Source organism: Tachysurus fulvidraco, chromosome 10 (genome assembly GCF_022655615.1).
Source record: "Tachysurus fulvidraco isolate hzauxx_2018 chromosome 10, HZAU_PFXX_2.0, whole genome shotgun sequence".
NCBI lineage: Eukaryota > Metazoa > Chordata > Actinopteri > Siluriformes > Bagridae > Tachysurus > Tachysurus fulvidraco.
In genome coordinates, this window is record NC_062527.1 from 13684311 (window position 1) to 13699221 (window position 14911).

The 14911-nt window shown below is 40.0% G+C and overlaps 1 protein-coding gene across 2 annotated transcripts in view; it reads left to right on the forward strand.

Annotated features, from left to right (window-relative positions):
* The window catches only part of elp1 (elongator acetyltransferase complex subunit 1), an 18518-nt gene extending 3813 nt beyond the window's left edge, over positions 1–14705 (forward strand). For both annotated transcript variants that reach the window (XM_047819916.1, XM_047819915.1), the window contains exons 4-37: positions 46–127; positions 220–300; positions 398–483; positions 755–854; positions 1239–1329; positions 1900–2023; positions 2141–2234; positions 2422–2652; positions 2812–2982; positions 3102–3186; positions 3254–3415; positions 3586–3692; positions 3956–4059; positions 4155–4208; positions 4422–4527; positions 5319–5434; positions 5690–5763; positions 5855–5933; positions 6006–6085; positions 6170–6322; positions 6983–7068; positions 7863–8011; positions 8133–8256; positions 8384–8481; positions 9486–9687; positions 10063–10124; positions 11228–11290; positions 11368–11428; positions 11528–11641; positions 11754–11865; positions 13181–13308; positions 13695–13846; positions 14350–14428; positions 14512–14705. In XM_047819916.1, the coding sequence (XP_047675872.1) occupies positions 46–127; positions 220–300; positions 398–483; positions 755–854; positions 1239–1329; positions 1900–2023; positions 2141–2234; positions 2422–2652; positions 2812–2982; positions 3102–3186; positions 3254–3415; positions 3586–3692; positions 3956–4059; positions 4155–4208; positions 4422–4527; positions 5319–5434; positions 5690–5763; positions 5855–5933; positions 6006–6085; positions 6170–6322; positions 6983–7068; positions 7863–8011; positions 8133–8256; positions 8384–8481; positions 9486–9687; positions 10063–10124; positions 11228–11290; positions 11368–11428; positions 11528–11641; positions 11754–11865; positions 13181–13308; positions 13695–13846; positions 14350–14428; positions 14512–14579 (3678 nt within the window). In that variant the 3' untranslated portion in view covers positions 14580–14705. The remainder of the gene's footprint in view (positions 1–45; positions 128–219; positions 301–397; positions 484–754; positions 855–1238; positions 1330–1899; positions 2024–2140; positions 2235–2421; positions 2653–2811; positions 2983–3101; positions 3187–3253; positions 3416–3585; positions 3693–3955; positions 4060–4154; positions 4209–4421; positions 4528–5318; positions 5435–5689; positions 5764–5854; positions 5934–6005; positions 6086–6169; positions 6323–6982; positions 7069–7862; positions 8012–8132; positions 8257–8383; positions 8482–9485; positions 9688–10062; positions 10125–11227; positions 11291–11367; positions 11429–11527; positions 11642–11753; positions 11866–13180; positions 13309–13694; positions 13847–14349; positions 14429–14511) is intronic.
* The last annotated feature ends 206 nt before the right edge of the window (positions 14706–14911 follow it).

The following is a 14911-nucleotide window of genomic DNA, read 5'->3' on the forward strand; positions in this document are numbered from 1 at the left end:
CCTCTCTTTCATCATGTGAAATGTGGTTCTTTGTGTGTTTGCTAGCTGGAGTGTGTGGGGACTGTGGATTCTGGACTTACTGCCATGAGCTGGAGTCCAGACCAGGAGCTTTTGGTGCTTTGCACAGGTTTGTCACTGAGCGACGTTTCTACCAGATCTCTAATGGACTGGTTGTACAGACTCGTGTGTGATTGTGTTATGTGCTGTTCTGTTCTGTAGGTCAGGAGACAATCATCTTAATGACTAAAGACTTTGAGCCTATAACTGAGGTGGCCATTCAGCAGGAGGAGTTTGGAGAAGGTGGGACTTTTACATGCTCAGAGCTTAGAGAAATCTTTTTCTTTTTTCTTTTTATCTGGTTTTAATGTACTATGAATCTGTTGTATTTGTGAAACAGGAAAATTCATCACAGTCGGATGGGGTAAGAAGGAGACACAGTTTCACGGCACAGAGGGGAAGCAGGCAGCACAGAGGAAAGCCACTGTAAGAACTCATTATCTACTGTTATTAGGTTAGCGTTAGATATCAGGATTGTTTTTTTTCCCCCCTCAAGTTAATGTCTTGCCTGAACAGTGTCAGGATGAACAGTTTCCCCTACATATGCCTTATCAGCGTGTTAACATACCTCTGAATATCCCAAAAAAAAGCGCAGAAGAGTTTCTTAAAGCCGACAAGATGAACAAATAATGTATTCGTTGCATTTTGTATGTTCTCATGTATTACAATTGCAAATTTCTGCTGCATGTCATATAAGGAAGTGCAGCCTGCAGTGCCGTGGGACGACCGCATGCCGAGGATCACGTGGAGAGGAGACGGGCAGCTCTTTGCAGTCGGCTCCATCTGTTCTCAGACAGGCAGGTGTCTCATTATTTTAATAATCAGGGCGCACAAATAAATAACCTGGAACAAGCGTATTGTGTGTCCGTGCTTTTTATCTTTTTTATTCATAACCCTCTGTTAATACAGCGCATAGTCAGTAACAGAAAAGACTTAACAGCCAAAACATCAGTATATGACTTTCAGTGTGCTCCATTACAAGCTGTTATAACAGGATAATATAGTCATGTATGCTCTGCTGTCCCTTAGCCTGTATTAACGCACACAACTAGCTCCCCATACATTATTATTTCACATTTACCGACCACCTCTTAACCTAGTCAGTTTTTCAGCAAACAAAATATTACTTGCCTGGTGGATTAGTTCATTTATTTATGATTTGCACTTTTGTGTTGTTTCAGGGGCTAGAAAAGTCCGAGTGTGGAACAGAGAGTGTGTCCTGCAGGCTACCAGTGAAGTTGTTAACGGCCTTGAAGAAGCTCTATGTTGGAAGTAATAGCTTCTGAAATAATTACTCTGCTATGCTGATGACTCTTAAACTTTAAGACCAGATTGATCACTCTTGTAACATCACACGTGTGCTATTGGTTTTGTTGTAGTTACTGAGTTATTTGTACTAGTGAATACTTAATGTGCTCTAAAAATGTATTTTTGATAAATTTTTGATTTATTTACCACACGAGCTTATGACTTGATGTGGTTCTGTGGTCAACATAAAGATGATCTTTATGCAAATATGAAGACAATAGAGTGCACATGAGCACACACCGCTTCTCCTTCATCCCATATTATATGACGCATATATACACTGTTGAATTATAGACACGAACGCCAAATTCTCACACTAGAATGTTTCATTTTAGCTGCAAGAAAACAATTTAGCGTTTAATGCTAGTCGCATCACTTATAAGCGGATAAGTTTTTACTGTTGCAAAAACTAGTAGGATCACCTCCTGGTGAGTGTAGTGTACACTGACTGGTGACTTAAATCAGTGATAAAATTGCTGTGTGTGTGAACGCAGCTTAAGCTATGAGACCTAACACCTAACATGTGTGTTTCAGACCTTCAGGTAGCCTGATAGCCTGCACCCAGCGGCACCTTAACAAGTACAGTGTTGTGTTTATGGAAAAGAACGGTCTGCTGCATGGAGACTTTACTCTGCCCTTCGCCAAGGACCAGGTTAAGGTGGGCTATGATTCATCAGCACACAGTAGAGTCCAACTTTTATTTTAATACCTGGCAAACAGCAGCTGTTTTTCTGTATGTGTGTGTGTTAATGTCAGAGTGTATTGTGTGTTTCAGGTGAAGGAGCTGCTTTGGAACAGTGACTCCACCGTGCTTGCTGTTTGGCTTGAGGATCTGATCCCAGAAGTGAACAGCAACCCCAACACATACAGTTAAATATAACTTTATAAGAAATATAACATATTTCTTTTCTTATGGTGAATTTTTTTGTAATTACGTTCATGTTAATAGAATCAATTTCCGTTTCATTAGTTACTAACTCTGGGTCTGTCTGTCTGTCTTGTCTTGTCTTGTCTGTCTTGTCTTGTCTGTCTATCTCTCTATCTATCTCTATCCAGTTCAGTTATGGACTGAAGGGAATTACCACTGGTACCTAAAACAGAGTCTGCATTTTGGAAGAGAGGCCTTAAAGGCTCCAGTCTGTATGTGTTGGGACCCTATGAAGCCGTTCCACCTCTACATGCTGACTAACGACTGGAGCTTCTACACGTACCAATGGAGTTGGAGCACAGATCGCAGCCAAGGAAGTGATTCAAATGATAATGCCAGTGTGGCAGTGATTGATGGAGGTGAGAGCCTCCTGACTTCCTTACTGGTGTCTTAGATGTCTTAAGTGTAGATCGTAGTGTCGATGCTGTGCTAAAGAGTGGTGCATCCAAGTACAACGAGATCGCCCAGAGCTTTGGTCTCAAAGTCTTTTCCCCTCTCATGTCCTCCTTGTCTTACAGATAAAGTCTTGGTGACAACATTTCGTCAGTGTGTAGTGCCTCCACCCATGTGTTCGTATGAGCTGCAGTTTCCTGCTCCTGTCAACCTGGTCACCTTCCACTCGCACCCGCTCAGTACCAATGAGCTTGCCGCCTTAACAGCAGATGGCTGTTTGCACATCGCAGGCCAAGGTGCTGATATAAACATAAATGACAAGAAAGCACTTCTTCATTCTGTGATTTCCTTTTTTTGTGTGTGTTGTCAGTGGTTATATTCATGAAAAAATAACTTTTTTCCTTCTGTCTCACAGGCAGTGAAGATACCAGTGAGCCTGTGAAGGATGCGTCTGTATCTAGGGTCATTTCTAAACCACTGGTTTTGCATAAGACATACAGGTTCGATTACTACACTGTCAATGTTTTTGTCTGTGTGTGTTTAGTGCTGATTGTACATTGTGTGCAGTGTTGCAGTGGCCCAAGAAGGGGTTCTGTTCCTGCGTCTGCTGCTCTGGGTGAGAGAGGATGTGTTCGTGGCAGTAGCACGTGGAGACGAACTAAACCAGTCACGTCTACTCATACTGACCCCAGTAGAGACCCAGAGCTCAGAACCCAGACTGGACATCAGGTACAGGCAAAATGTCAAACTTCCAAACCTTGCATTTCTTTACGTAAATGTATTTTACCCTTGTATCCGACAACACGCGTGTATAAGCAGCGGATATGCTGCACAACAGGGTCGGATTTCTGCTGTCTTGGTTTCATCTCTGTAATTTTGTCTTCTGGGTGTTAAATCAGCTCAGAGATCAAGGTCGAAGGCCAAGTGATCAGCATGTGCCACAGCTCTAAGAGTGGCACCGTGGCCCTGCAGCTGGAGGATGGACAGATCAGGAGAGTGAAATGGGGTAAAAGATCCTACAGTGCTGTGCTTTGATTCTTCATTTTGTACTTTAATAGTGGAATATCGGAGATGGCAAAAGGTGTATTTGTTCCCAGCGAACACTCTTAGTATTTATTATAACGAATATAAACTACAACAACAATGCTAATTCCTTAACTAAAACAATATAATATAGTCAAATTAAATAACAATTGGAACAGTTTGTACAACAATTTATCTTATTACTAGTTCAGCACTATAGTAATTATGCATTACATGAATGTTCAGACTCTTCAGAGATCACAGTGACTGAATGGAAGGATTCTTTAGAGTTCAGTGTCAACTTTCCGCAGCCCTGTGTTCAGACGTCCCTGTGTAACGTTAACGGAGAGGTAACGACACACGGAAGACATTTTGCTCCATCGTTCTCCGAATACGTCCGTTATTATGTACTGTATGCTTTCGGGTGTATTGTGTGTCTCTGCAGGAGCAGTTAGTAGGTCTGACGGAAAGATCCCACCTCTACATGGGAAACAGTGTGGTATGTATGAATGATCTAAAAGCTCTTTATAAGTGTTTAACAGCTTGCCAAAGGTTTTAGTTGGCCTTTTTCTCAGTTAACTAGCCTTTACTCATGAGAGATTCTCGGGAGGAAGAAACAGTGCTACGTAAATGACACGGATTTGACATAGAGAGAGTTGTAGAGATTCGGCCACACGTGTATATCTGCTGAAAAGATATTTCTGTTCCGCAGATCGCTTCTAATATTTCCTCCTTTGTGGTGAATGACGAGTTCATCCTTCTCACCACACACTCTCACACCTGCCGTTGCTTCCACCTGACCACAGTGTCAATCAAAGGTAAGAGGCCTGTGTACTTGTAATGTACTTGTAGATAAATAGGAGTAACACTTCCACTGACCCTGTGCATCCAGAGCATGCAGGGGAGGATTATACACTTAATGGACATCCGGATCTTCCCCGAAGCACACAACTGTGCAGAATGTCTTTGTATGCTGTAGAATTACAGTTTCCCTTCACTGGAAATAAGAGGCCAGAGCGAGCTCCAGGAAGACATGTGGCCTACACAGAGCTCTGATCTCAACCCAGTTTAACACACATGGTACGCCTTCCCAGCAAAGGAGGACTCAATCTAGAGAAACACATAGGACATGATGGTCAGGTGTCCACAAATACCTGCCCATATATAGTAGTATAACATATGGGATGATGCAGTTATTCAAACAAACAAATAAAAAGTGGACAAAATGTTGGACAGCTCATGCATGCTTTGGTTGCAGCTTTGCTTACATAGTGGAAGAGGGACGGGGCTTCTACATGCTGATCCACATGCGATCGTGGATGAGAACAAAATTTTATCTTAGAGATGTCTTTTTCATTAGCTCGCTTTGTGCGATTTGTATTTTTTCTTCAATGTCATTTGCTCTCCATTGGGAAACGGCTTATATTTTCAGTGGAAAACTTTCAACATTAATTCGCTAGATGGTGCATTGTGTAAGTATATAGTGTATAAAGTAGTGATTTATTAGGAAAAATACCTGATCCGGCTTTGCCGTGGTCACGTCATGATGGAGCTCACAATGTGAGCCTCTTCCTAAAGCCTTAGCCTGTTGCTGTGGCATGTTTTGCAGATATGCAGGAAGCTTTGAGTTCAGAAACAGCTCAGAATGATGAGCGTGTGCGCAGGGTGGAGAGGGGATCTCGCATCGTTACTGTGGTGCCTCAGGACACCAGACTCATCCTCCAGGTTAGTACTGAACTCAACAGCAAACTCACACGCACTCATCATTCTTACTGCCTGTCAGCTCCGGGTTATTGAAAAACCTCTTTTTTTTTTTTTTTACATTTTTTTAAACTCACGAACCTTCATCGATTTTCTCTATGGATGTAGAGACGTCACCTTGAAAACTCAGAGTTTAAGATAAAATCTCTGGGATTTGATTTCTGATCATTTTAGATGAGTTTTGATAACAAGCTGTGTGTATTTTCTTTTCCCCTCCAGATGCCCCGTGGTAACCTAGAGACCATCCACCATCGAGCTCTTGTACTGGCTCAAGTCAGGAGGTGGCTTGATGAGTATGTGTCTTTAATAAGTCTTAAAGAGAATAACATTCACGAGTGAACATTCTCTGAGTAAGTGAATGAGAAAGGTCTCTCAATATTCTAGGCTGAAATTTAGAGATGCTTTCGAATGCATGAGGAAGCTGCGGATCAACCTGAACCTAATCTACGACCACAATCCCAGCGTGAGTGATCTCATTAAAGCGATTTCCTTTTATACGATTTAGAGAAATAACCTTACGCTCTCCGATTCATAGGCCTTCATGGAGAACGCAGAGCTGTTTCTGAAACAGATTGCCTCAGTCAACTACATCAACCTTTTTCTTACAGAGCTCAAGTAAGTGTCTTTCTGCCAATTTAGTGCTGTACTGTATATGTGTATAAAATTCATCATAAGCATGACAGGATTTTTACCTGATAGAGAAGAAGATACTACCACAACGATGTACCCGGATCTGGCGAATACTGCATGCCAGTCTGCTTCAGTAACAGCTAGAGGAGCTCAGGGGAGGAGGAAAGTGGACACTGTCTGTGATGCTTTGCGATCTACCATGGAGAATCTTGATCCACATAAGTAGGTTCTTTCAAAGATGTTGTTCTTCTGCTTCTATGGCTGCTCCCTGTTCAGGGTCACCGCAGCGGATGTTCTGACCCATGCATTTTGATGTGGCACAGGTTTTATACCGATTACAGTTTTCCGACGCAACCCTCCTATTTTATCTGGGCTTGGGACCGGTACTGAGAATTAACCCCCTCAGTATTATTATGAATAAAAAACTGTAATAAAATGATTAGTAAATGATTTATGTTATTTACAACATATGGCAGATGCCCTTATTTGGAGCGACTTGCATTCATTTTATTTATACAACTGAACAGATGAGTTTTAAGAGCCTTGCTCAAGCCCTCCAGGGATTTAAACCCACAACCTTTCACAGCATAGTGTATTCCGATCTGTCGTCTATTGTAGTTCGGTGTTTTATTTAGCACCAGAAGCAAGCACGTTTCTGTTTACTGTCTACTGCACCAGTTGTATACGCTTCACTTCTGATCAGTTGTGTATCACCTTTGTAACCCCTGAGCTTCTTCTGCCCCAGAATTTATTCAGAATTAATCCTTTCACACTGCCATATAGTTCCATACCATTTTAGCATTTCTGTACTTGCAGTATATGCAAACTTTTCAGCCAACCAGTAATGAGCCTATTGATATTTTTTTATTATTTTAATCACAGATACTGCTTGTGCATTTTAACATCCCATGTACGGAAGACAACACCAGAACTGGAGATTGCTCTACAGAAGGTCCATGAATTGCGTGGTAAGTATTAGAGATGGGTGATTATGTTTATAAAAAAGACAAACAACTAAAATCAGGATGTCTAAAAACTTTCATATTCATGATGCACTATATGTATCCAAATATTGCATCTTATAAAGCAAAGTTTCTCCTGATGTCTAATGTTTATTTTATACAGCCAATTTTAGCGAATTTCTTTTAGAAATGGTTCCATTAAACAATTTATCATGGCAAAAGCTATAATGAAGCATCAAAAAGTATATATACGTGATCAGCTACTCATTACTCTAAGTAATGCTGGAAACACTCAGGGTTATACGTTACAGTGCATACAACATTTAACAAAAGCATGAGTGACGTTCTACGTAGATTCCATTTTTGGCCTCTAGAAGGCAGTAAGAGGTCTCTTTTGGAGCACAGGAGCGCTGTGTCTTTAGGAATAATAGAACACTTTCTGGAGTAAAGCCGTGCAGCTATGATCATGATGTAAGATTAAGAGTACAGGTGTGTGGATTTTAGACTTAGATGAATTTGAGATTTCCCTGCTGTTTACAGCCCCGTGCAAGAATTTACCACCTTGAACCTTTTCAGATTTTGCAATATAACAACCTGAAAGTGAAATTCTATGATATAGTATGTTATTTTCTATATTGCTTTGTGTTTAACTAAACCCTTTCTGTTGAATTTTTCTGTGCATAAAAAATCCGAAACTTATCAAATGATTCAAAAGTGTATATATTCATCACTCCTGATTTTACCTGGTTGTATTTGTGAATGTTAACCTTTTTATTTATTTTTTTAAATTTTTTATTTAGTCAACCCACCAAGTGCAGAAAATGCAGTGAGTGCAGAGGCGGCGCTGAAGTATCTCTTATTCCTGGTCAATGTTAATGAGCTTTATGAGCACTCTCTGGGAACCTACGACTTTGACCTGGTGCTGATGGTAGCAGAAAAGTCTCAGAAGGTCGGAGATGTTTCCATGTTTGTTCGTTTGATTGGACACTATATGTAAAATTTCACTCCGTAGAAAAGCAGAGGGTGAAATCTTATTTTCTTTATATATTTTCTAATCTTTTATTGTATAGGACCCAAAAGATTATCTTCCCTTCCTGAACATGCTGAAAACACTTGAACCTAATTACCAGCGCTTTACCATAGACAAACACCTGAAGAGATACAAAAAGGCCTTGCATCATCTCAGCAAGTGTGGTGAGCGCTTACACAGTCTGAATATAGGTTAAGAATATAAACAGAAAACATATAAACAGAAGAGTTCTCTCTCTCTCTCTCTCTCTCTCTCTCTCTCTCTCTCTCTCTCTCTCTCTCTCTCTCTCAGGTGAGGAGCACTTTACTGAGTTATTAAACTTGGTGAAGGACCAGAAGCTGTACACTGAAGCTCTGCAGCTCTACGCCACTGACAGTCAGCAATACAAGGTTACATCTCCTATAAATGCTGATTAAATAACATGTTTAGATCCCTGGCTAAAATGTTCTCCACCATCACTGTCTATATGCATATGGGATTTCCTGTGAAATTGTGTACCGTGATTAAATGATCTCTGACGGAATATCTGAATGAATTGCTAGGTCATGTTCTGGTCTGACTGATGTGTCAGTTGGCAGATATTAGTAATACGTGACATAAGACAACATCTGAGTGACTCCATCAGAGGAAACACAGCTGACTTCAGTTAAGGCTCCTACAGAACCTAGCTTTTGTACATTAGCTCTGTTTCTTTCATGACATACAGGCAGAAACTATAAAACAGATGCAATGGAATTATAATATCGAGAATGCACTTAACAGCATCATGTTTTATTCAGGTTGTTATTAGGTTATTATCAGAGGATTATAAATCAGCTAATGGTTGTTTAGACTGTTGACAGCAGATGAAACGGTGGCTTGCGTAATTATCCCCTAGATGTTGTTTTTTTAAAATAGAGAATGAATCAACATATTAGGATCCAGATGTGCAAAGCAGATAGAGGCACATTCCAGAAGACAAAGTTTCTCTCCCAAGTATTGAGAAAAGGGGAAAAAGTGTGTAGTAACCAACAATTGTCTGAAAGATAATTAGCATATATATTTTAGATATATTTGTAAATAAAATCAAAATAAAATTCCCAATTAAATTCAGTTTTGTTCCAGTGGGAAACTGGTGGGAACTTATTATTATATTATATGTGCTGTGGCTATAAAAGCAGTGCTGAAGCTTCTCAGACCGGTGAATCTGAGGGCGTTGGGGTGAAGGCAAAGTGGTCATTCTAGCATAGGAAACCATATGTTCTGTAGCCACCATAAATATTCAGATTCCATGCACACTGACATGACTTAATGGCACAGAAGACATTCACACATATGGTGTTCATTTGAATAATCAGATCCCTGGTGGGTGTTGTGTTCACAAATAACTCTAACCTGTCTGTGATGTCATCAGGCGCTAAGTGTGGCCTACGCTGAACACCTGTTGGAAGATCAGCAGGCTGAGCAGGCAGGGTTGTTGCTATGGCGATGTGGAGAGATGCCCCGTGCTTTGCAAGCCTTCATTACCTGCACCAGCTGGAGACACGCCCTCGCTGTGGCAACACACATCCCTGTGCCACCCACACAGCTGACACAGCTCGCACGAGATCTAGCAGGTATTTTGTGTGTGCATGTGTGTAAGTGTGTGTGTGTGTGCGAGGGTGTGCGCGCGAGTTGTGTGTGAGTGTGTGCAACTGGGGGTGTGTGCGCGCGCGAGGGTGTGCGCGCGAGTTGTGTGTGAGCGTGTGCAACTGGGGGTGTGTGTGAGCGAGTGGGGGAGTGTGTGTGGGAGTACCTGTGTGCGAGTGTGTGTGTGTGTGTGTGTGTGTTCAGCCTCCTATTAGGCATGCTCGTTGTAATGGAATATTCCAAATAAAATAAATGCTTAAAACTGATTATCCTGAATCTTTACATTCAATGCACAAATGGTGTGATTAATGTGATTGATGGCAGTAAAAAAAAATTTATTTTATTTTTATTTTAACTTTTAGAGAAGCTTCTAGAAATGAGGAGACATACAGAGGCTGCTCTGCTGCTGGAGCAGTATGCTAAGGTGAGAGTAAATGAATCAGCTCTTTAAATTCCTCTTACTGCTTTTTATCTCCAGGATACTCACTGTAGTGTAGCTATGGGGCCCCGGGCCCTGGCTCCTGGGATCTTCCTCCAAGTCGTGCCTTTTTCATATTGTATAGTTTTGGCATTGTTTCCTATACTGAGAAAATAACAACAAATAAAAACGGTTTACTTAAATCCTGTTTAAGGCACTTCATGAAACTTGAGTTTAAACCAACTGCAACCCTGCAATGTCAATCAAGTCCAATTAACACTGACCTTTTGTAGCTTTATCCGGCTTTCTGACACCAGATCAATTGCATTTTTCAGTGGATTTACATTTAAATTATTCAGAAAATTCAAATATGTGTTTAGTGATACTGAAGCTGTTTCACTTTTTTTTTTACCCAACTCCATGACCTCTCTAAAAAAATGTTTAATTTCTGACAGGGCAATTTATACACATTTAGGCATTTACACTACCACGGATTGGTAATAAGTTCAATAGCTCTGTAAAGGGTTTTACAGCTCTGTAAACCCCTGTCAGGGTTTTTACTGTTTTCTCATTGCTGGGAAATAATTCTGTGATAATGTCCCATGCTAGAGATATGGTTGAGAGAGATTAGCCCAGTGGTGTCCAAGTGGATTCCAGCTACATCTCATAGTATTTTAAAAGCTTCTGAACCCATACTGGACACCTCCTGGATTAAACAGAGAAAATGTGATTCGTTAGTTAATTCTGCAATATGTCATGCATTTTATGTTTACAATCAGTTTAATGTTGTGGAACATTAGTAGTCACTATTTTATAGCGGCTATAAACCCTCAAAAGCATCTATTTTGTTCTTTAAAGTTAATAAGATAAACAATGCAGCTTGTAATATTTATGGGGAAACCACAAATTCCTGGGTTGTAAAAGTTATACTTATCTCTAACGGTTACAAAATGCTGACACTGGAGTCTCCTTCTAAAACCTGATGAATATTAATGTCTCTATCTACATACGTTTTTGTACCTTATTGGACATTACACATATACCTATATTTACAAATCCTGTCCATGCTGTACACGTTAACTGAAAGCAGTGTCTGGTGGTATTTTCAGGACTGTGAGGAGGCTATCTCTGCCCTGATTGAGGGTGCTGCATGGGAGGAAGCTCTCAGACTAGTGAGTAATTTGTGGCTTTAATTTTACATTACTTACAGTTACAACCTATATGTCGACAAACTTATTCCATATTACAGATTTACCTTTACAACAGACCAGACATAATCGAGACCAATATGAAGCCTGCTCTTTTGGAAGGTACGATACATTTTTTTTATCCTTTACTTTAATAAGTCTTAAACATTTACTGCGTCTTTGTTCTCAGCTCAAGCTTGATTTTTGTCTGATTCTGCCCAGCTCATGGTACTCAGATGGCATTTGTGGGCTCTCAGAGGACTCTGTTTACACGCCATAAAAACAGACTGGCTGTAGTGCGAGAGCAGAAAGAGAAGGCTAGACTGGAGTTGGTTGGTAAGTACCACTATAATCTCTAGCTATAACATTTCTTTTTTTTATAGACTTTTAGATGGAACACACAAGACTTAGAGATTATTTTCTTCCACTTTTTTGTCCTCCGCTGCAGATGAGGATGGCCTGGACTGTGCAGACGCCGAACTCTATTCAGAAGCCAGCAGCGTCCTGACCGGCAGCCGTTTTGGATCAAAGTACTCGCACAGCAACTCCCGCATCTCCTCGTAAGTATTTAGAAGTAATGAACTTAGGTAAGATGTTACATTCAGCTCAGCATGGCCTAAAGGGAGACACAATATTTCTAACACAAACATGTGATTGGTCAAAATGTACAATAAGTGTGAATGTAGATTATTAACTACCAAACGCTGCTGATTACCAGACTTAGGGCTCTTTGCGCTCCTGCTCTGAATTTTGATACTATATTAATATGAATATAGATCAAAACTTTGGAATCAAATTTCGGAGGAATTCTTGAGAAAATTGGCCCAGTGAAACCGTTCTTCCACACACCAGCCATACTGTATAAACTCTAGAGACTGTTGTATGTGAAATTCCCAGGAGATCAGCATTCTATGAAATACTCAGACCAGCCCGTCTGCTACCAACAACCATGCCATGGTTAATGTCACAGTTCGTTTGTTCAACTTTATCTGAAGCTCTAGATCTGTACCTGGACGATTTTATGCACTGTGCTGCCACACGATTGGCTGATTTTGATAATTGCATGACATTCTTAATAAAGTTATGGTAAGTGCAGGTGCCAGGAGTGTCTCTAATATATGATACCAATTCTGATCACAGACAGATGTTTTCACAGGTAAATTTGATAACACGAACAGCTGGACAGGTCAGAGCATTAAATGTAACTTTAACATAACATAACATTACATTACATTAACTGTCACTGGATAAAAAGTATGACCTGTTATATTTTTAATACAAATGTGGAAGTGGAATATCAAATCAAATTTTATTTGTCACGTACACATACATACAGGGTACGACATGCAGTGAAATGCTTTATGCATCTGTCCGGTATAAGAATAAAGAATATAAAAAATACTTCTTTATAAGAAAAAAATATTCTTTATAAGAAAGTATAAAGTATATAAGAAAACTATATAAGAAAACTATATAAAAATATGAAATGTATGGAGAATATGAAGAAATAATGTATATACTGAATTTATGAATACTAATTTATGAATAATGAATATAACAGCTGACATGCTCTTACTGGAAAATAATTAGCTTCAGGACTGTAATTCTAGGCATATTGTGAACAGCATGCCTCAACATGTGCAACATTTCCACTTGGCCATTACTAGCAAATTAAGTTGTGTTTTTTTTTTTTTGTTTTGTCTTGATTTGTTTTTCTTTGGAGGGGAAAAAAGCTTGATATGAAACTTCAGAGATATTTGTCCTGGAGCTTCATGAGGAAAAATCATGAACGACAGTCACAGTAGAACGTTTCTGTTTCCTCTGTTACTAGTTTATGCTGAAAGCCTGAGGCTAATTGCAGCTCTTTTCACTCAGGAGATCATCCAAGAACCGCAGGAAAGCAGAAGGGAAGAAACACAGCTTAAAGGAAGGAAGCCCCTTCGAGGACATCGCCCTTCTCCATGCCATTATCCAGATCATCCATGTTGTTGACAAGATGAGAGGTAAGATTGGAAATCACTTTGTTTGGCTCAGCTGATAGAAAAGTGCTGCAGGGTTTGTCCCTGTTCATGAGTTACGGATTTAAAGCACTGTCTCTTTGCTTGGGTTGACCTGTACTGTGGGACAGCTCTGTTTGATGTAGTGGTGAGCTTTAATTTATGGCACTAGCAGCAGAGATGAGAAACGCCATAACAGACAGGGGCTCTTGATTTGTCAGATAAAGGTTTATTTAAGACTAGTTTTGACAAGCTCGGGAGACAACAGATCTGCAGGTTATTTAATGTATGCCATTTTATGTATTTATTTTTCTTTTGTTTGGAGCTGTGTTGTATCGGAGAAGTAGTCATGAAAGCAGCATGTCGTTTTTTGTTTTTTTTCCCCTCCACAGAGGAGATCCACGGTCTCCTGAAGGCATTGGTACTGTTTCAGTTTGACAAGCTGGCCAGCAGCCTGCAGTCAGACTACAGCGAGCTGCTCCAGCTCATCGACAGGGGCATCCCTGTGATCTGGCACGAAGGAATTCAACAAAGCCAAGCTCCAGTAAGAGTAATACACACAACACTTAGGTTCAGTGTTAGAAGTAGCTGAGGCATTTGAAATACAAGCTTGTTCAGACTGGGGTACTGGAAATCCTGGTGCTTTAAAATGTCTGTGCCATAATAATATTCTTTATTAGCACTCCTACAGTTACACCTGAAGACTTGCAACTAATCCTAGTTATTATTAATATATTCATTATATAGAAAATGGCAGCTTAATTCAGACAGCTCAGTACACATTACTTTTTATAGACAATCCAACAATTCATATGTAAGGCTCATGATTAATTGAAAATATAGATATTACTCCTGAAATTTTAATTCATAGATCACATTAGGCTTTGAATTATTGAGATTTCATTTGAACCATTTCAGTTAAGCAGTTCTGAAGCATAAATCAGACCAAGCACATGGTCTGGAATGGCATTCAGAAGTGTCTTATTTATTAATAACATATTGTGTTTGTATCTCATGAATCTGAAATCCTCTGCCTCTCTGTTTTAGATCACAGGCCCTAATTCTACAGCCAACAGCATCATGGCTTCGTTTCAGCAGCCCAGACCCGTCATGGTTCCTCGGCAGGGTGAGTCCTCGTTAAAACAACACACTTCTCACAGACTGCTAACTGAGCTGTGAATTAAAGAGCTATGTGTTTCTCCCTCTCAGATGCAGAGATCCTCACACCACCCAAGATGCGCCAGGCTGTCACATGGAAACTCTCGATCTTGGAATAGTTCTCGTTTCTAAGCCGTTTGCATATGTTTTACAGCATATAATTAAATAATTGCATATCCTGAAAGCAGAATGACTTCATAAGTCGTAGATGTGTGTGCAATACATATGAAAAGATTTTTGCATTATTTATTAAGCAGTGAAATCATTTATTGTTCTACAGCAGCTCTGTTGTTTTTATTAAAATGAAAGACACTTTAGGGTAACTAGAGAGAATTTCTCTTGATCCAGGGGAATAAGACAAGGACAGATGTAATGTGATTGTTGTGGCCTAATGGTTAGAGTTTGACTCCTAATCCTAAGGTTGTGAGTTCGAGTCTCGGGCTAGCAATAC